Raw genomic sequence first — 14640 nt, 5'->3', positions numbered from 1 at the left:
ATAGCATTATGAGAAAAAAGCAATAAAAGAAAATTTGCTGAGGTTTGTCTTTGGGTCATCACCAAAGTCCAAAAACAAAGAGTTGCAGAAGTATCAAAAATCGAACAGGAACTAAAATCTATGGTGGAGGGAAGTTATAAATATACAGGGGACAAACCCATTAATGACCCTTAATTAAACCTCATTATTATAAGAATATTAATAATAAATATATAAATTCAAACAAAATTTCTTCCGATTTTGGCATTTAAAAAATAATTCAATGACTTTGTTGAGAGAGGGGAGGGCAACAGGAAAGTAGATTCACAAAACAATTGATGAATTGATGAAGAAGTGAAGACAATTGAACCCCCTCTTTCGGTGTGTGAAAACTATCCTGATTCTCGAAAAAGGTGGTATATCCTGACGGAGGCTTCTCTCAAAATCTGTAGTTAAAAATATGACACAAAAATTTCGTCTACTTACATACATTAATAAAGTAAATTTTATAATTCTGTAATTTAAATAACTTTTTTTTTCTTTTCAAAACAAATCAATAATTATAACGTTATCCACAAACGAAAGGCCTGCCAGAATCCAAGAATAAGAAATAAGTCGCTGGTATGATTTAAGAATTAAGTAGCATGCCTACATTGAAAGATTCCAAAAAGCAGCCTATATTTACTGGCAAAAAAGACTATCTTCAAAAACGAGGATACTCAACCCAAATGGTATGTGTAAAGAATTGAAAAGCTTCTCCCTAAAAAAAGACCGTCTCATTTATAAAATGAAAACGCAAGGGGAAAAAATAAAACGTCTAAAAAACAATATTATTATGAACAAGTTTTTCCAAAGTATTTACAATGCTTTTGAAAGAAAGACCAAAATAAATGTTTGATGAAAAAAAAAAAGATTCAGGGACAAATAATTTGTACTATAAAATGTCAACCAGTATTTATTTTTGCAAAAAATAATTATGGTAAATAAAATAAAAAAGGTAACAATATCTTTCAAGTTTTGAAATTTCCTAAAAACTCCTTCTACGTAAGGGATTTTTGCATTAAATTTTCGTTAAACTGTATAAAATGAGTTATTATTACAGGGGGGGGGTCAAGCCTCAGGGTACTAAAGCATAGCCTAGAGAGGGTACTTATCTAAAAAAATTTTTGACTCATACCACCCACCCATATAAGTACCCGGGTACTTAATGACTTTTCCCTTCTAGACCCTATACCCACCCAAAAAGTACCCGGGTACTTAAGGACTTTTCTCTTCTAGACCCCAAACCAACCCAAAAAGTACCCGGGTACTTAAGGACTTTTCCTTCTTAGACCCTATACCTACAAAAAATAAATTTATTACTTATTAATCTTTCTCAATTCTACACTCATCAAAATTAAACCCACCCTTATAACTGTTAATTTTAATTTTCCTTTACTATTAGCCCAACTAATAAGCCAGGCATAATTTACAATAATACATTCGGGTATATTGATTGCCTTATTTTTTAAACATGAAAACAGATGAAAACAATGTAAAAGCACTTTTTCACAATCTTACAAAATCTTAGAACAGTTTTAACAAAAGATCTAGTTTCTGAAATATCTGGAAATATAAAAAGTATAAACCAGAGTAAATTAGCAAAACTAAACATAAAATAAGAAACTAATATAAACTAAATATAACCAGTTGCAATAGACCCAAGTAAAATTCACTTTAAAAACGAGAATCTGTAACACTTTTAATCTAAACTCCATTTGTTATACTTCATTGAGCTTTGTTGTGAGTGCCCACCCAGAATGTCTTAGAGAAGTTATTATCAGGTCAAAGCATGCAATCAAGCAACCTATTGTGGTAAATAGAAACAAAATAATATAATACGAAAATGGCTAAAAAAACAAGAACGTTTCTAAACAGGTTTTTTTAATAAAGCTGAATAAAGAAGTAAACCCACAACTATACTGTAATAACGTAAGAAAGCTTTTGAAATAAAAGAAGCCAAGATAGGATATAAATCAGAATTTTTGAGTTTTCTATTTTACCTGGTGGTATCAAAGTGTAGAAATCTGGCACATGGACTATTTTGGCAGAATTTAGGTGACATTATCTCGCACGTTCTCGAACGTTCGAACACTTTGTTTTGTTATGATATGATTCGAAAGTACTTAGTGCTCTGTTTACATTGAGAGATCAACCTTGTTCTCAAGTGATACATTGTTTCTTTTTTCTTAACTAGCTACTCGGCAATCATAATGAATGAGGACTTAGGTATTCATCAAAATGTTGTACAGTTACAGTATACAAAAGGCAAAATATTATTTCCCAAGTAAAACGCAGGAAAAGCCTCTTCAGGAGCTTTGCTTTCTTATGGGCTTCTGATTCACAAGCTTCTGATAAAAGATTCGAACGTCTAGGAAACTTTTCGAATGTTTTTGTAGTAGAAAAGAAAAAATGTAAGAGAGAGAGAGAAAATATATCAGTGAAAATAAACACTCAGAAGGAGTTCATTACATCACTATTTCATGTGAAAACATAATAGAATAGAAGGAAAGGGAAACACTCAGATGGAGCTCAATCAAAACAAACAAAACAGGACCTTGGCTTTCACTTTCACTTCAAAACTTTTCCCTAAATTTCTTTTTCTTGGCAGGTCTTTTTATGTTTTGATATTACATCAACAATATAAAACAATTTAAAACTTTCTTTTCATCGATAATATTTTATATGGCAGAATCATGTTTTTTATTTGTTCTTCTTCGTGTCAAATTTTTATGCTAGAAGTAACTTATTTTTAACCATCCAATGATGGAATAAAAATGTCACAGGTTTTTAACAATACTTAAGTCTCAAAGCCCTTAAATTATCTTGAAAACAAAATAAAACTCACCAGTACTCACCAAAATTGAGTCAAGGTACTTATTTTACAAAGAAAATTCACATAAGACCCACCCAATTAGTACCCGGGTACTTGTTTGATTAAACAAACTTGGCTCCCCACCCACCCAAAAAGTACCCAGGTACTTATCAAATTTTTTTTGGAAAAACACCCACCCCACCGGCTATGCTTTAGTACCCTGAGGCTTGACCCCCCCCTGATTATTATGCAGATACCTAGCACCAATTCTTATGTTTTAATGAAAACTATATATTTTTTGTTTAAAAAGGAAGAGATAAAATAAAATTTTCTACAGATCAAAATTATTATGTGAGCTTTCTGCTACAAAAATAAAACCAAAAAAATGAAAACGATATGAAGTTAGAGAAGGAACCTTTACTTCTTATAAAAAACACATTCAAAAAGATTTTTCAACGAAAACTTTTCACTAATATTGAATAGAATGTACAAAACCTCGTTACAATTTGAGACCTCCAGACGTTTTTCCCTTCAAAATTCAACAACAAACAAAATATCGATGGAGACATTACTTTTTAAAAAATTTGATAATCCGAATGCTTTTTAGCAAAATTCGTAATACTATAATTATTAATAGATATTTATAAAGAGACAAAATATTATACTTTTTTCGAACGGGGGTGTTTTTTAAATTAAAAGCCCTCTGGAACGTGGACTGTAAGAAATACTATAAACAAAATCTCATTTTTGGTGTGTAAGCTTTAATATGTTAATTTGTTGAAAGATGAGAGAATTTGTACACAGGACGAACGCATCCAAGCACCCAAAATACTCACAAATGTCAGGAGACAGCAGCTTTTCTCGATTCTTGTATGATTAATAGTCCTTGACGAGTGAAATCGACGATATGTAGCGTCGTGCTGGATGAAAATGAAAAAAAGGAATATGTTTATGACACGTTTCAGAATTGAAAACACGCAAATATGATATTCAGACGGTTCATCCAGGTCTGCGAAACTCAGTACCAAAGGTATTTCACGTTTATCGTTCGCAAGGAATTCGAAGATGAGGGTAGATAGGTAACAACAGTGAGTGTAGATCTAAGATTGCTTACAATCAAGATATATAGGGTATCGAAACAAAAGGTGAGGACGAAGAAAAAGCAAAAGAAAAATGAAGACCACCCTAAAAATTATAAATTAACCAAGTACCTCTGCATGGTGAGTATCCCTGCTTTCTTCGACAAACTTTGGATGAAACCTGATAAAAAATAAACAAGTGATACTTTTATGGACCTACCTGGTTATGCATTTAACACATATATATAATGTATAATTAATATCTACATAAGCGTGACCATTAAACAATCATTTAGAACACAAATAGTGACGATCTATCAAAATTAGTCGTTTGTTTCTTATAAAAAAAACACGTTTAAAAAGCAAAATTTCATGCTCTTGAAAATATTCTTTCATATTCAATACTTCGAGACCAAAAATACATATCTCATCAAAAAATTCAGTAATTTTCAGAACATTGATGTATGCTTATTAATAGTGATTCTTATAGATAAATATGCGCTTTTTGAGCTGAAAAATTCTTTTTTTTACAAAAATCTGCTTGAGCCATCTTTAATCTACTTTCATGCAAAAATTCAGAAAAAAAACAAGTCCAAAAAACCCTTTTTTTAGCCATTTTTTAGCTGAAATTTACCCCAAAATTTTTTTCTCCAAAAATCGAGCTCCGTCGCATTCGAGGGTTTATAGTTATGCATCTTTGTGCAAAAAATGATAAAGAATAAAAGAGCCAATCTCGAGAAAAGCTAATACCTAAGTAATTGATAGTGTGCTTATAAAAAAATATCGAATTTGGCCAGTTTTTCTATAAAAACAAGCTAAGCAACCAAAATTTCATGTCTAAACACACATATTCTTTAAAAGTAAGCCCTCGTGAGCAAAAAAACATCTATCTCATAAAAAAAATTGAGTAATTTGACTAAGAACATTGATGTATGCTTATTAATAGTGATTCTTATAGATAAACATGCGTATTTTGAGCCAACAAAATTTTTTTGCAAAAATCTGCTTGAACCATCTTTTACGTATGATGGTACCCTACTTTCCTGCAAAAAATCAGAAAAAATTAATGATCCAATTTTTCACAAAGTCCAAAAAAACCATTTTTTAGCCGTTTTTTGGCCCAAATTTGCCCCCAAGTTTTTTTCTTCGAAAATCGGGCTCCGTCACATTCGAGGGTTTATAGTTATGCATCTTTGTTGTTCAAAAAATCATAAAGAATGAAAGAGCCAATCTCGAGAAAAGCTAATACCTAAGTAATTGATAATGCGCTTATAAGAATATATAGAATTTGGCCAGTTTTTCTATAAAAACACGCCAAGCAACCAAAATTTCATGTCGAAACACACATATTCTTTAAAAGTAAGCCCTCATGAGAAAAAAAACATCTATCTCATAAAAAAAATTGAGTAATTTGACTAAGAACATTGATGTATGCTTATTAATAGTGATTCTTATAGATAAACATGCGTTTTTTGAGCCAACAAAATTTTCTTGCAAAAATCTGCTTAAACCATCTTTTACCTACGATGGTACCCTACTTTCATACAAAAAATCAGAAAAAATTAACGACCTAATTTTTCACAAAGTCCAAAAAACCCGTTTTTTAGCCGTTTTTTTGCCCAATTTTGCCCAAAAATCTTTTTTTTTGAAAATCGGGCTCCGTCACATTCGAGGGTTTATAGTTAAGCATCTTTGTGCAAAAAATCAGAAAAAACTAACGAGCCAATCGCGAGGAAAGCTAATAACTAACGAACGAACGGACAAACGGACAAAGGTTAATTTATAGGACCTCCACCGGGGTAGGTCCAAAAAAATAAAAAATTCAGAGCACAAGGGAACAATTTGAGATTAAGTATCATTAGTATCAAACGATAGTGTAAAAGAAAATATAGTACTAATCCAAAATAACAAACCTTGCACTTGATTGGTCAAACTTTCAGAGTCATCCCAAAGTCTGTGCCCGTTGACAAGATATTTGGTATTAGAAAGGTATTGATAACTCTTCTCATGCATATCACATGGTATGGTGACCCCATTACTACTACTATTGCTACCGGCGCTTCCAGTAGATGCCACGCTCCCACCAGGGGAGGGGTCAGAAATGGGGGAGGAGGGGGATGGTGTACCAGTGCTGCTGTAATGAAGAAAAAGTCGAGTTAAAAATTTGTTGCTCCCATTGTATATCTCTCTTATTCATAATGCAATATGGATTCAAAGCAACAGCAATGAAAAGAAATTCTAAGGAATTGTGGCAGAAAACATTAACCAATTTCCCGATGAAGAACTTCCCTTCTAAGAACAGGGGTAGTATTTTGACTTGTGATGATTACATTGTCACAAGTGAGGCGCAGCAAAGGAAAAGTTAGATATTGAATGATCTTTTACCCTCGTTGATTTGGTTTAGAATAAGGTGATCGACCAATCGCGTTCATTGGTTTATATTGCTGAAATGATGAAAGAAGGTATTATTATTTCCAATTTACAACAATTTAAATGAAAACTTTTAAAAGCGCATAATCAATGGTGATTATTCTGGGCTATGGCTCTCCGTAGAAAACCTCCAATACAATTATTTCTGCTTAATGCCTTTTCAAAATCGAGATTGAGATTTTAATCGAATTTGCGCCAATAAAAATTAGAACCTAGATCGCAAAATGGGAAGAAAATGAAATAACAAATAAATTTTGGTACGGTTTCGGCCAAGACTGTAGGTGTTATACCTAGACCAGAAATGTTACCGATTATTCCTTGAAATCAACTGAAGGGCTAGTTACTTACCCGATAATACTCTGACAAAATCTGAAAGAGAGAAGTGAAAGTGAAATACATTAGAAATGTGTCAAATAAGAGAAAAACTATAGATCTCAGATGTCAAAGTTTTACATTGCTCCGGTACGGTTTCCGTTACAATTAAGAATCGTTCATATTGGGTTTGGAAGGGTTCGGAGCAAGAAAACGGAAAAGATTCATAGTTCATAGTTGAACGAAACCGTTTTGTAAGGTATGCTTTTTGACGTTTCGAGTTTGGTGTTCACATCATCAAGCCCTTTCATTTTTCGTACCTTGCTGTTTTTCTTTGTTTGTTCTTTCTTCATTTTATACAACTTCAAATTGAGGATGGATTGCAACCGCAAGCTAAAAAAGAAAAAGCACGGTAACGTCGCGGTATCTTTTACGCAGTAGCTTCTATTCTACTTCGCGATATTTTTGAACTCGCTACACTTTCAGCCGGTTACAGTTCCTGTTTGTTCCAAAACAATAAATCCATCTCTGGGCATTAATTGGTTCGTTTTGTTTTGGAATAAAACGCAACTGTTACGCGAGTGATGACTTCGAAACGATTCTTTCTTTGTAAGTTAAATCATTCATTTTTTCTTCAAATACAGTAAGACACAGACGAATTAAAACTTACCATAAAAACAGAAACCTTTTGTCATACGTATTTATCAGGGGGTCAATTTTTCGACCATAAGTCGAAACAAGGTACCTAAAATTACATGGAAATCATTAATAGTGGGCTATCACTAAAATGAAAAAATGAGTCTTTCTGAAACCGGCTAAAGTTTAGTTTGATCATTTCATTACGTTAATTTATAAATATCAAGAACATAGCATTTCATCATTCAAGATCTAGATTTCAAAATGACTGAAAAATTTCATCAAAGACACAAAAAGTACAAACAGGACTTACTCCACTAGTTTCAGACTATCTGATGTGATTTGAAAGATCTCTTGAAGGCCTTCAGAAGAAGACATCTTGGAGGTTGATTGCTCCAAACCAACCAAATATTCGATATAGTTGACAACGCACTCGACGTAACCGTGCCCTCGCTCGATCTCGTCCCTCTGACAAAGAAAAATAATTCAAATCATAATAGCAAAAACCTCAATCATAAATCATTAGGGTAGGGAAAAGACTGATGGGAAATACAAATAAAAATTAGGTGACTGATAACCAAAATTTAGAAACACCTAAAGGCTGTTCCAAAAAAACATTTTGATACATTGCTCTAAAAGCAATACCTCCGTTGAAAAGATAATGTTAGGCGGATGATTTTAAGACTTCAAATCCTTTCAAAAAATTCGAAAATGAAAGATAGAAAAATGAAGATTATGAATTTATACTTTTCTGGAAATTGAAACTTCGCTGATTTCAAATATGTTTTCTTTCTTAGAGAAAAGTTACAACCCTTCAAAGTAGGCTAAAAATGGCCACAAATTGACAAAAATGGCCAAAATGGACCCACTTTGAAGGGTTGTAACTTTTGCTTCAAGAAAGTTATGAAAACCTAAAAACAATATTTGAAATCAGCGAAGTTACATGTATCATGTGCGGATTGCCAATTTTCTTTGAATCATAAAATAGAATGCTTTCGTAGAATGATTTAAAAAAAAACAGATTTATCTTGTGTTCATCATATCTACTTTAATACGCAAGTACATTGTAACGTTTTTTAAAATGCAATACTATGAAGTTGACATACCATATAGTCAGCTTTATGCTTCTTGCTGCGACCAGTGCTTAGGTAGCTGATGTATGTGTTTTTGTATCTATAACCAAAGAAACATGATGAAATATGAAGTGTTTCAATGAACACGTGGCTAGGGGTAGCAATTTTTTAGCCTAAGTGCGAAACCTTTCACCCACTTGAAGTTTTCTTTTCAAAAGAAGTCTAGAATCGTTTTAAAACAAAAAGCAAGAGGTGCAGTAATTAGAAACCTTTCTTTATATACCAGGGTGGTTACAGAAGTCCAACCAAGTTTTATCCCCATTACTATTAGAGAACTGAAGTATTATTCCAACTGGAAAAAATCCGTTATTTCGTCTTTATTCTAAAAATCTCTTGGCGGAAGAATGACGAATTTCAAAAAGCACAGATCACCGTGTGTGGCTTGTGGTTATATACTTACGTGGCTAGTCGTTTCGGATCTCGGCTGTTGTACTTCTGCGTAGCACAGACAGTACACATACTTTGATCAACGACAGCAGTTCGAACAGTTGGAACAGTCTTTTCTTTTGTAGTTTGATAGCGTTCTCGTTTCTTTTTGGCAGAGACGTCAGTTTCCAGCCTGTAAAAATTGCAAAAATGAATTTCATAGCTTGAAATTCGAGTAACATTTAGATATAGTCGAACGTGCGCACCGCACTGGGCTCAACTTCAGATTTTCCCGTTATTAGAAGGCCCAATTGTAACATTTCAAATATTTAGTATTAGGTAGCAAATATACTTTGTCCGTTTTGGCTGAAATTTGGTACACTTGTTCCTTGGGTTAATACCTGGGGGTGTTTTTATCTTAATTTTTTCATTTTTTTATGTGCGTTAGAATAGTGTCCTCGTCCTAAGAGCCTTTCAAAAATCAAAATCAAAATTTTCAAAAAATGAAAAAAACACCCCCAGATATTCACCCAAGGAACAAGTGTGCCAAATTTCGGCCAAATCCGACCTTTTTTGAAGTGTCCAGGCTGCCAGCCTCGTATTGGTGAAAAGCTCGTTCCCAGGCCCCAAAAATCAGAATTTTCAAAAAATGAAAAAAACACCCCCAGATATTCACCCAAGGAACAAGTGTGCCAAATTTCAGTCAAATCCGACCTTTTTTGAAGTGTCCAGGCTGCCCCAAAGTTTTAGCCTCGTTTTGGCGAAAAACTCGTCCCAGGCCCCTAAAATCAAAATTTTCAAAAAATGAAAAAAACACCCCCAGATATTCACCCAAGGAACAAGTGTGCCAAATTTCAGCCAAATCCGACCTTTTTTGAAGTGTCCAGCCTGCCCTAAAGTTTTCGGACGGACATACAGACATACATACATACATACAGACATTCTCAGATTATAGCTCAACTGAAGTTGAGAATAAAAGGCTAGATTTGTGGGTATCGAATCTAATTCATCAAATTTTCGTTCTTCGATTCATCAACTTGTAAACAGAAGTAAGAGGTAACAGGGAAATTATACTTACTCATCCGTGTTGCCTTTTCCATTACCCTAGAAAACAAGCAAAACCAATTTAATTGAATAAACTCTTTTTTGTCATTTTAAACCCTTAAAACTAAAGAAAACTGAGCCCTGACTCAATCTCAGCGACGATCTAAAGGTGATAATTAAAAATCTTATAGAAAGATGCAGATCAATTTATTAACACTTTTGCATCGTCATTGAGTCAGGACCATTACAACCAAAAACTAATCAAAGGACTGTTTAAAAGGTTTTGAAGAAAACTCTTCTAGCCTCGATCATGGAGAATGCTTACCTTAGGTACACGTTTCAGTCTGTTCAGATTGATGCGGACGACCAAACTCTTTGTTGGTTTTGATTGAGCTTCATCTTCTTGATCACTAGATTCGATACGTGCCACCTTTCGATCTGTACCACCATTCACAGCACGGGGATTCTTCCTCTTCAACGGGGAATCATCTCCAAGGATATCAATCTCCATATCTTCACCAACGGCGGGCGATTCCTTATTTGATTGACGTTTCAGCTTTACAAGATTCAAAGGAATCTTCACTAACAAACGTTTTGGTTGCTCTTTGACGGCAATTTCTTTGACGGCAATTTCCTTGACGACAATTTCTTTTGCGTTGTTTTGTGTTGTCATATCATTTATTTGGTTGAACACATCGAAACAATTACCAGGACTTGGCGTATCTCTCTTTTCTGTTTCCAAAACAGACTGTGGAATAGGAGAAGGTTGCTCTATAGGTTCTTGCTTCACAACACTGTTTCTGCGACTTTGCTTGGATGGTTCTTTGACACGTGTTACTATAACATCGTCTGTCGTGGAGACTGATGGTGGTTGGACTTGAGAATCTGTGGAGAAAAAATCTATCATTTTCAATCTATTGACTCCAAAGCAAAAAGGTAATCATGGACAAAGAATAATTTAATCTTTTACTGGTTTTAAAGTCAAGTGAGAGGTAAAGGTAACGATTAAGATTTCACTTCATGTTAAAAAGAATTTCTAGAAATAGAAGAGTATTAGAGATAATACTGACCAAGAACCGGTTGACTGGACCCAAGGAGATCCAAACTGGCTTCAATTGGCTCTGGTTTCACTTCCTGTAGAGGTTGATGTTGTTGAGCAGATGGTGGTTGTTGGGCAGAAGATATTGGCTGAAAGGATGTTGCACCTGCCAAACTACTTGTCGGTGGTAGTGAAGGTTGTGTGTTATTTGTTGGTGGATGAGAGACTACTGCAGGTTTATTTGGTAGCGGTTGTTGTTGCTGGTCACTTATCAGAGGTGGTATACCTGGAGTTGTGGTAGGTGGTACAGCTGCAAATACACTGTTGTTTGGAATCGGTTGAAAATTAGAAGTAGAGCTGTTATGTAATGTCTGCATTGGTGGTTTAGTTGCAATATGAGGAGGAGGCAAAACAGTGGTAGTTGTTGGAGGAGGATGAATACCAGGAACCGCTTGAGGAGGATGCGCATTACTCATAGTGTGGGTAGGTGGCATACCATGAACTGATTGTGGATGAGGTATACCTGGAAGGGAATGTAGCGGATGGATGGTTGAAGTATCTTGCTTGAAAGGAGTCTGGTCATCAGATGAAATGTCCATATCTTCCATCTTTGGTGAAGAATAGGGCAAATCTGCAGTAGTTGGTGGCTGAGGTGGTGCTTGTTTTTGGTCAGGAAAATTACCGAAAAAAGGAGGTTGGTTTGAAGGCATACTGTAATTGTTGTTATGGTGCTGCTGTTGTTGTTGTTGTTGCATATTATTGGTGCTTGTCATTGGAGCTGACGGAGTAAAGTTCAATTCCATATTGTCTGATGGATTAACTGGAGGTTGCCCACGATTGAAATTCAGAGGAGGTACAGTGGCCTGAGGTTTTAAAGAATTATTTGAGGGTTTATTGGATTCTGGTAACAATGTCTGTTGTTGTTGTTGAGGTTGTTTTGATGAAAAATCTAAAGACTGTTCGTGATTAAAATGTATTGGTTGCTGCAGTCTATTATGATGGTTCAAATTCACCATCGGAGGAGGAATTTGAGACATGTGAGGGAACGCAGGGTTGGTTGTTGGTGGAAAGGAGTTATTGGTAGTTGGTGGGAATCCCATGCCTGGGTGATGTGTGTATGGTGGAGGAATTTGTTGGTGGAAATTAAGTGCATTCATATCATTCCGAGTATTCAAGTTCATATTCAAATGTGGTTGCTGTTGTTTATATTGCTGATCCTGTAACATATTAACAGGTTGTTGTTGCTTCTGAGAAGGTTGTTGATTTGAATAGTGTTGAAGCTGATTCATATTACTGTTCATTGAGTAGGGTGGAGGAGGTCCATTCGGTATCATTGTTGAAATATGATCGAACGGTGGTGCGTCAATGCTGGTTGTCCTTGTTAGGATAGCGTTAACGGTTGATGGTACTGCTGAATTCACATCACGAGGATGACTGAAGGTTGTAGTGATCAGTGGTGGCTCTTGCAATGAGATTGTCGTAGTTGTAGGAGGAGATAGCAGATTATCTGGTTTAGTTTGAGGTACAGGTGCAATTGGAGGAAGAGGTTGGACTTGCGACTGCAAAGGTATTTTAGTGTTTTTTAGTTTTGGCTCTGGCTTTTCTTCATGCAAATCGAGACTGGCTGGAAGATTGGTGAGGAGAGCTGGGGCTGGAAAATTGGTGGCGAGAGTTGGAGCTGTAGTTGGAGAGGTTTTGATTTCTTCCTTCAAACTTTCTACCGGTTTACACGAGGCAGATTGTGATGCAATAGGTTTAGGTAATATAGTTTCATTGGAACTTGAAGTTGTGATAGTGGTGAGAGGAGGAGGTATATCTTGAGTAAAAGAAAGCAAGCCAGATGTCGTGTTCGTAGTAGTTAAAGCTGATGATGCAAAGGGTGAAGAAGTTGTCACAAGAGCAGAAACTGTTGTGACGTCATTCTGTGTGGTTGGGGTAGGTGTTAAACCAAAGTTGGAGATATTGGGTGAAGAATCAATAGGGCTTATGATACCTTGTATGGTTGTATTTAACCTTTGTTCGAAGAAATCGCTATCATCGTCAAAGATCGATTTTGGTGGCTCTAATGGAAGTCCAGAAAAGATCTCTTTCATATCATTGGCTATCAAACTTGATCTACTCATTTTAATTGGTTCAGGTTTAGGGATTACAGGTTTTTCGTCCTTTTGAGCAGGCGGTTTGGATAAAGATAACTTTTTCGGAGTACTATCTGTAGTATCCATTGCTTCAGACGATTCAGAAATACTACCAAAAACATCATCCTCAGATTGTTCAATAACTTTAGCCTTTTCAGGCTCTTTCGTTAAGCTTTCTCTACCTTTACAGCTTGTAGTAGATTGTTTTTCTTTTTTATCTTTATTTCGAACAGAAGACCTTGACGATTGCCGCCTAGTTTTTCCAACACTTTTAGGTTTTTCAGTCTCTTTATTAGTATTATCAGCTACGGGCATCTTTAACTGAGCTTTCGTTTTGAATGGTTGGCCACCATTAGAACCAGAGTTCACTTTTACAGATGCTGAAGCCGTGTTCATACCCTCTATCCTTGTATTTTTACTCTTTGATTTGTCCTTAGTTTCGTTACTTTTTGAAGATAGTTTATTGCGTTGGTCAGTCTTTTTATCTTGTGATAAAGTAGAGTTTTTATTATTCAAGTCATTTTGTTGACTTTCAGCTTTTTTGCTGTCTTTACTGTACAAATTGTTCTTTTTGTGCAACACAAGAGAATCATTAATGTCACTCTGTTGGAAAGAATCAAATGCACTTCGGTCTTCGGACTCGCTCATTGAAGTATTAGTAGTCGTATCTTTTTCAAGATCAGACAACTCTTTACCAATCAAATCGTCAACCGTGAAATTATCATGTGAATTTGCAATTGGAAAATTATCAATGTCCTCAAACAACTTCATGTCACTGTTCATGTTGTCTAAAGGACTAATAGGTTTTTCAGGGGATGATCCAAGTGAAAAGCCCAAGGTAAATGGATGCGAATTAATGTCCATCAAGTCTAAACCATTACTAGCTCCCTTCATCAGTCCTGTGTTTTCTTCTTTCACCGCTACCGATGTCAGATTCATTTCTTTGGATTTTTCGGGGAACTTCAAACCCATCATGTTTGTGGTATTATCATTAACGCCAATTGGTATTTCTGTTAGATAATTATTATTGTTGCTTGGCAATTCCTTTTTTATCTTGTCTGGTGGGTCAGCTTCTTTGTTTGTATTTGGCTAAAAATTTAAAAAATATATATTTAAGGATTGACCATAACAAACATCATTACAAAGAAAGTTAAACAGCCGAGAAAAGCAAAAGAAGGAAAAGAATCTAAATCAATTCATTTGGGCACTGAACTAAGTCACTACCTTCTTATCTGGAGCTGACGGTTCATTATCATCAGAGTCTGAAGAACTTCCTGATCCAGAGCTTCCTGAACTGCTATCATCATCATCGCTTGATGAAGAATCTGATGACATTGAAACTTTCTTTGTCCTAGTGGTAAAATAAAATATTCAGAAATTATTCTTTTATACCTTGATTATTAAAATTGTATAACTTCAAATGATAAAACACAATTTCTCCTAGAATTAGAAATAAGTTGAAAAATCCCAGAAGGAAATTTGCAAGTTAGAATTATTTCACATAAACAAAATCTGTCTTGTATCCACTTACTTCATCTGATTGACAACTGTTGATACAGATTTTCGGCGATCAGGTTTTTTCTAAAAAGTGAAAGTGAAAGTTATCACAATAGAAAGAGAACATTTTAAAAAA

The 14640-nt window shown here is 34.9% G+C and overlaps 1 protein-coding gene across 6 annotated transcripts in view; it reads right to left on the bottom strand.

Moving 5' to 3' along the window:
- Positions 1–3504: 3504 nt before the first annotated feature.
- The window catches only part of LOC136809232 (AF4/FMR2 family member 1-like), a 28933-nt gene continuing 17797 nt past the window's right edge, over positions 3505–14640 (bottom strand). For 3 of the 6 annotated variants that reach the window (XM_067065745.1, XM_067065746.1, XM_067065749.1), the window contains exons 9-23: positions 14539–14588; positions 14232–14358; positions 10904–14096; positions 10159–10718; positions 9868–9893; positions 8824–8982; positions 8397–8463; positions 7604–7758; positions 7325–7399; positions 6975–7047; positions 6691–6711; positions 6298–6356; positions 5826–6046; positions 4045–4093; positions 3589–3753 (exon numbers count right to left, since the gene is read on the bottom strand). In XM_067065745.1, coding sequence (XP_066921846.1) covers positions 3675–3753; positions 4045–4093; positions 5826–6046; positions 6298–6356; positions 6691–6711; positions 6975–7047; positions 7325–7399; positions 7604–7758; positions 8397–8463; positions 8824–8982; positions 9868–9893; positions 10159–10718; positions 10904–14096; positions 14232–14358; positions 14539–14588 — 4914 coding nt within the window. In that variant the 3' untranslated portion in view covers positions 3589–3674. Of the gene's footprint in view, positions 3754–4044; positions 4094–5825; positions 6047–6297; positions 6357–6690; positions 6712–6974; positions 7048–7324; positions 7400–7603; positions 7759–8396; positions 8464–8823; positions 8983–9867; positions 9894–10158; positions 10719–10903; positions 14097–14231; positions 14359–14538; positions 14589–14640 lie in introns of all 6 variants that reach the window. The other 3 variants (XM_067065748.1, XM_067065750.1, XM_067065747.1) reach the window with 3 other exon arrangements.

The sequence above is a fragment of the Clytia hemisphaerica genome, unplaced genomic scaffold (genome assembly GCF_902728285.1).
Source record: "Clytia hemisphaerica strain Z4C2 unplaced genomic scaffold, Clytia hemisphaerica genome assembly, whole genome shotgun sequence".
NCBI classification, from domain to species: Eukaryota; Metazoa; Cnidaria; class Hydrozoa; order Leptothecata; family Clytiidae; genus Clytia; species Clytia hemisphaerica.
This window is presented reverse-complemented; position numbering and strand designations above follow the sequence as displayed.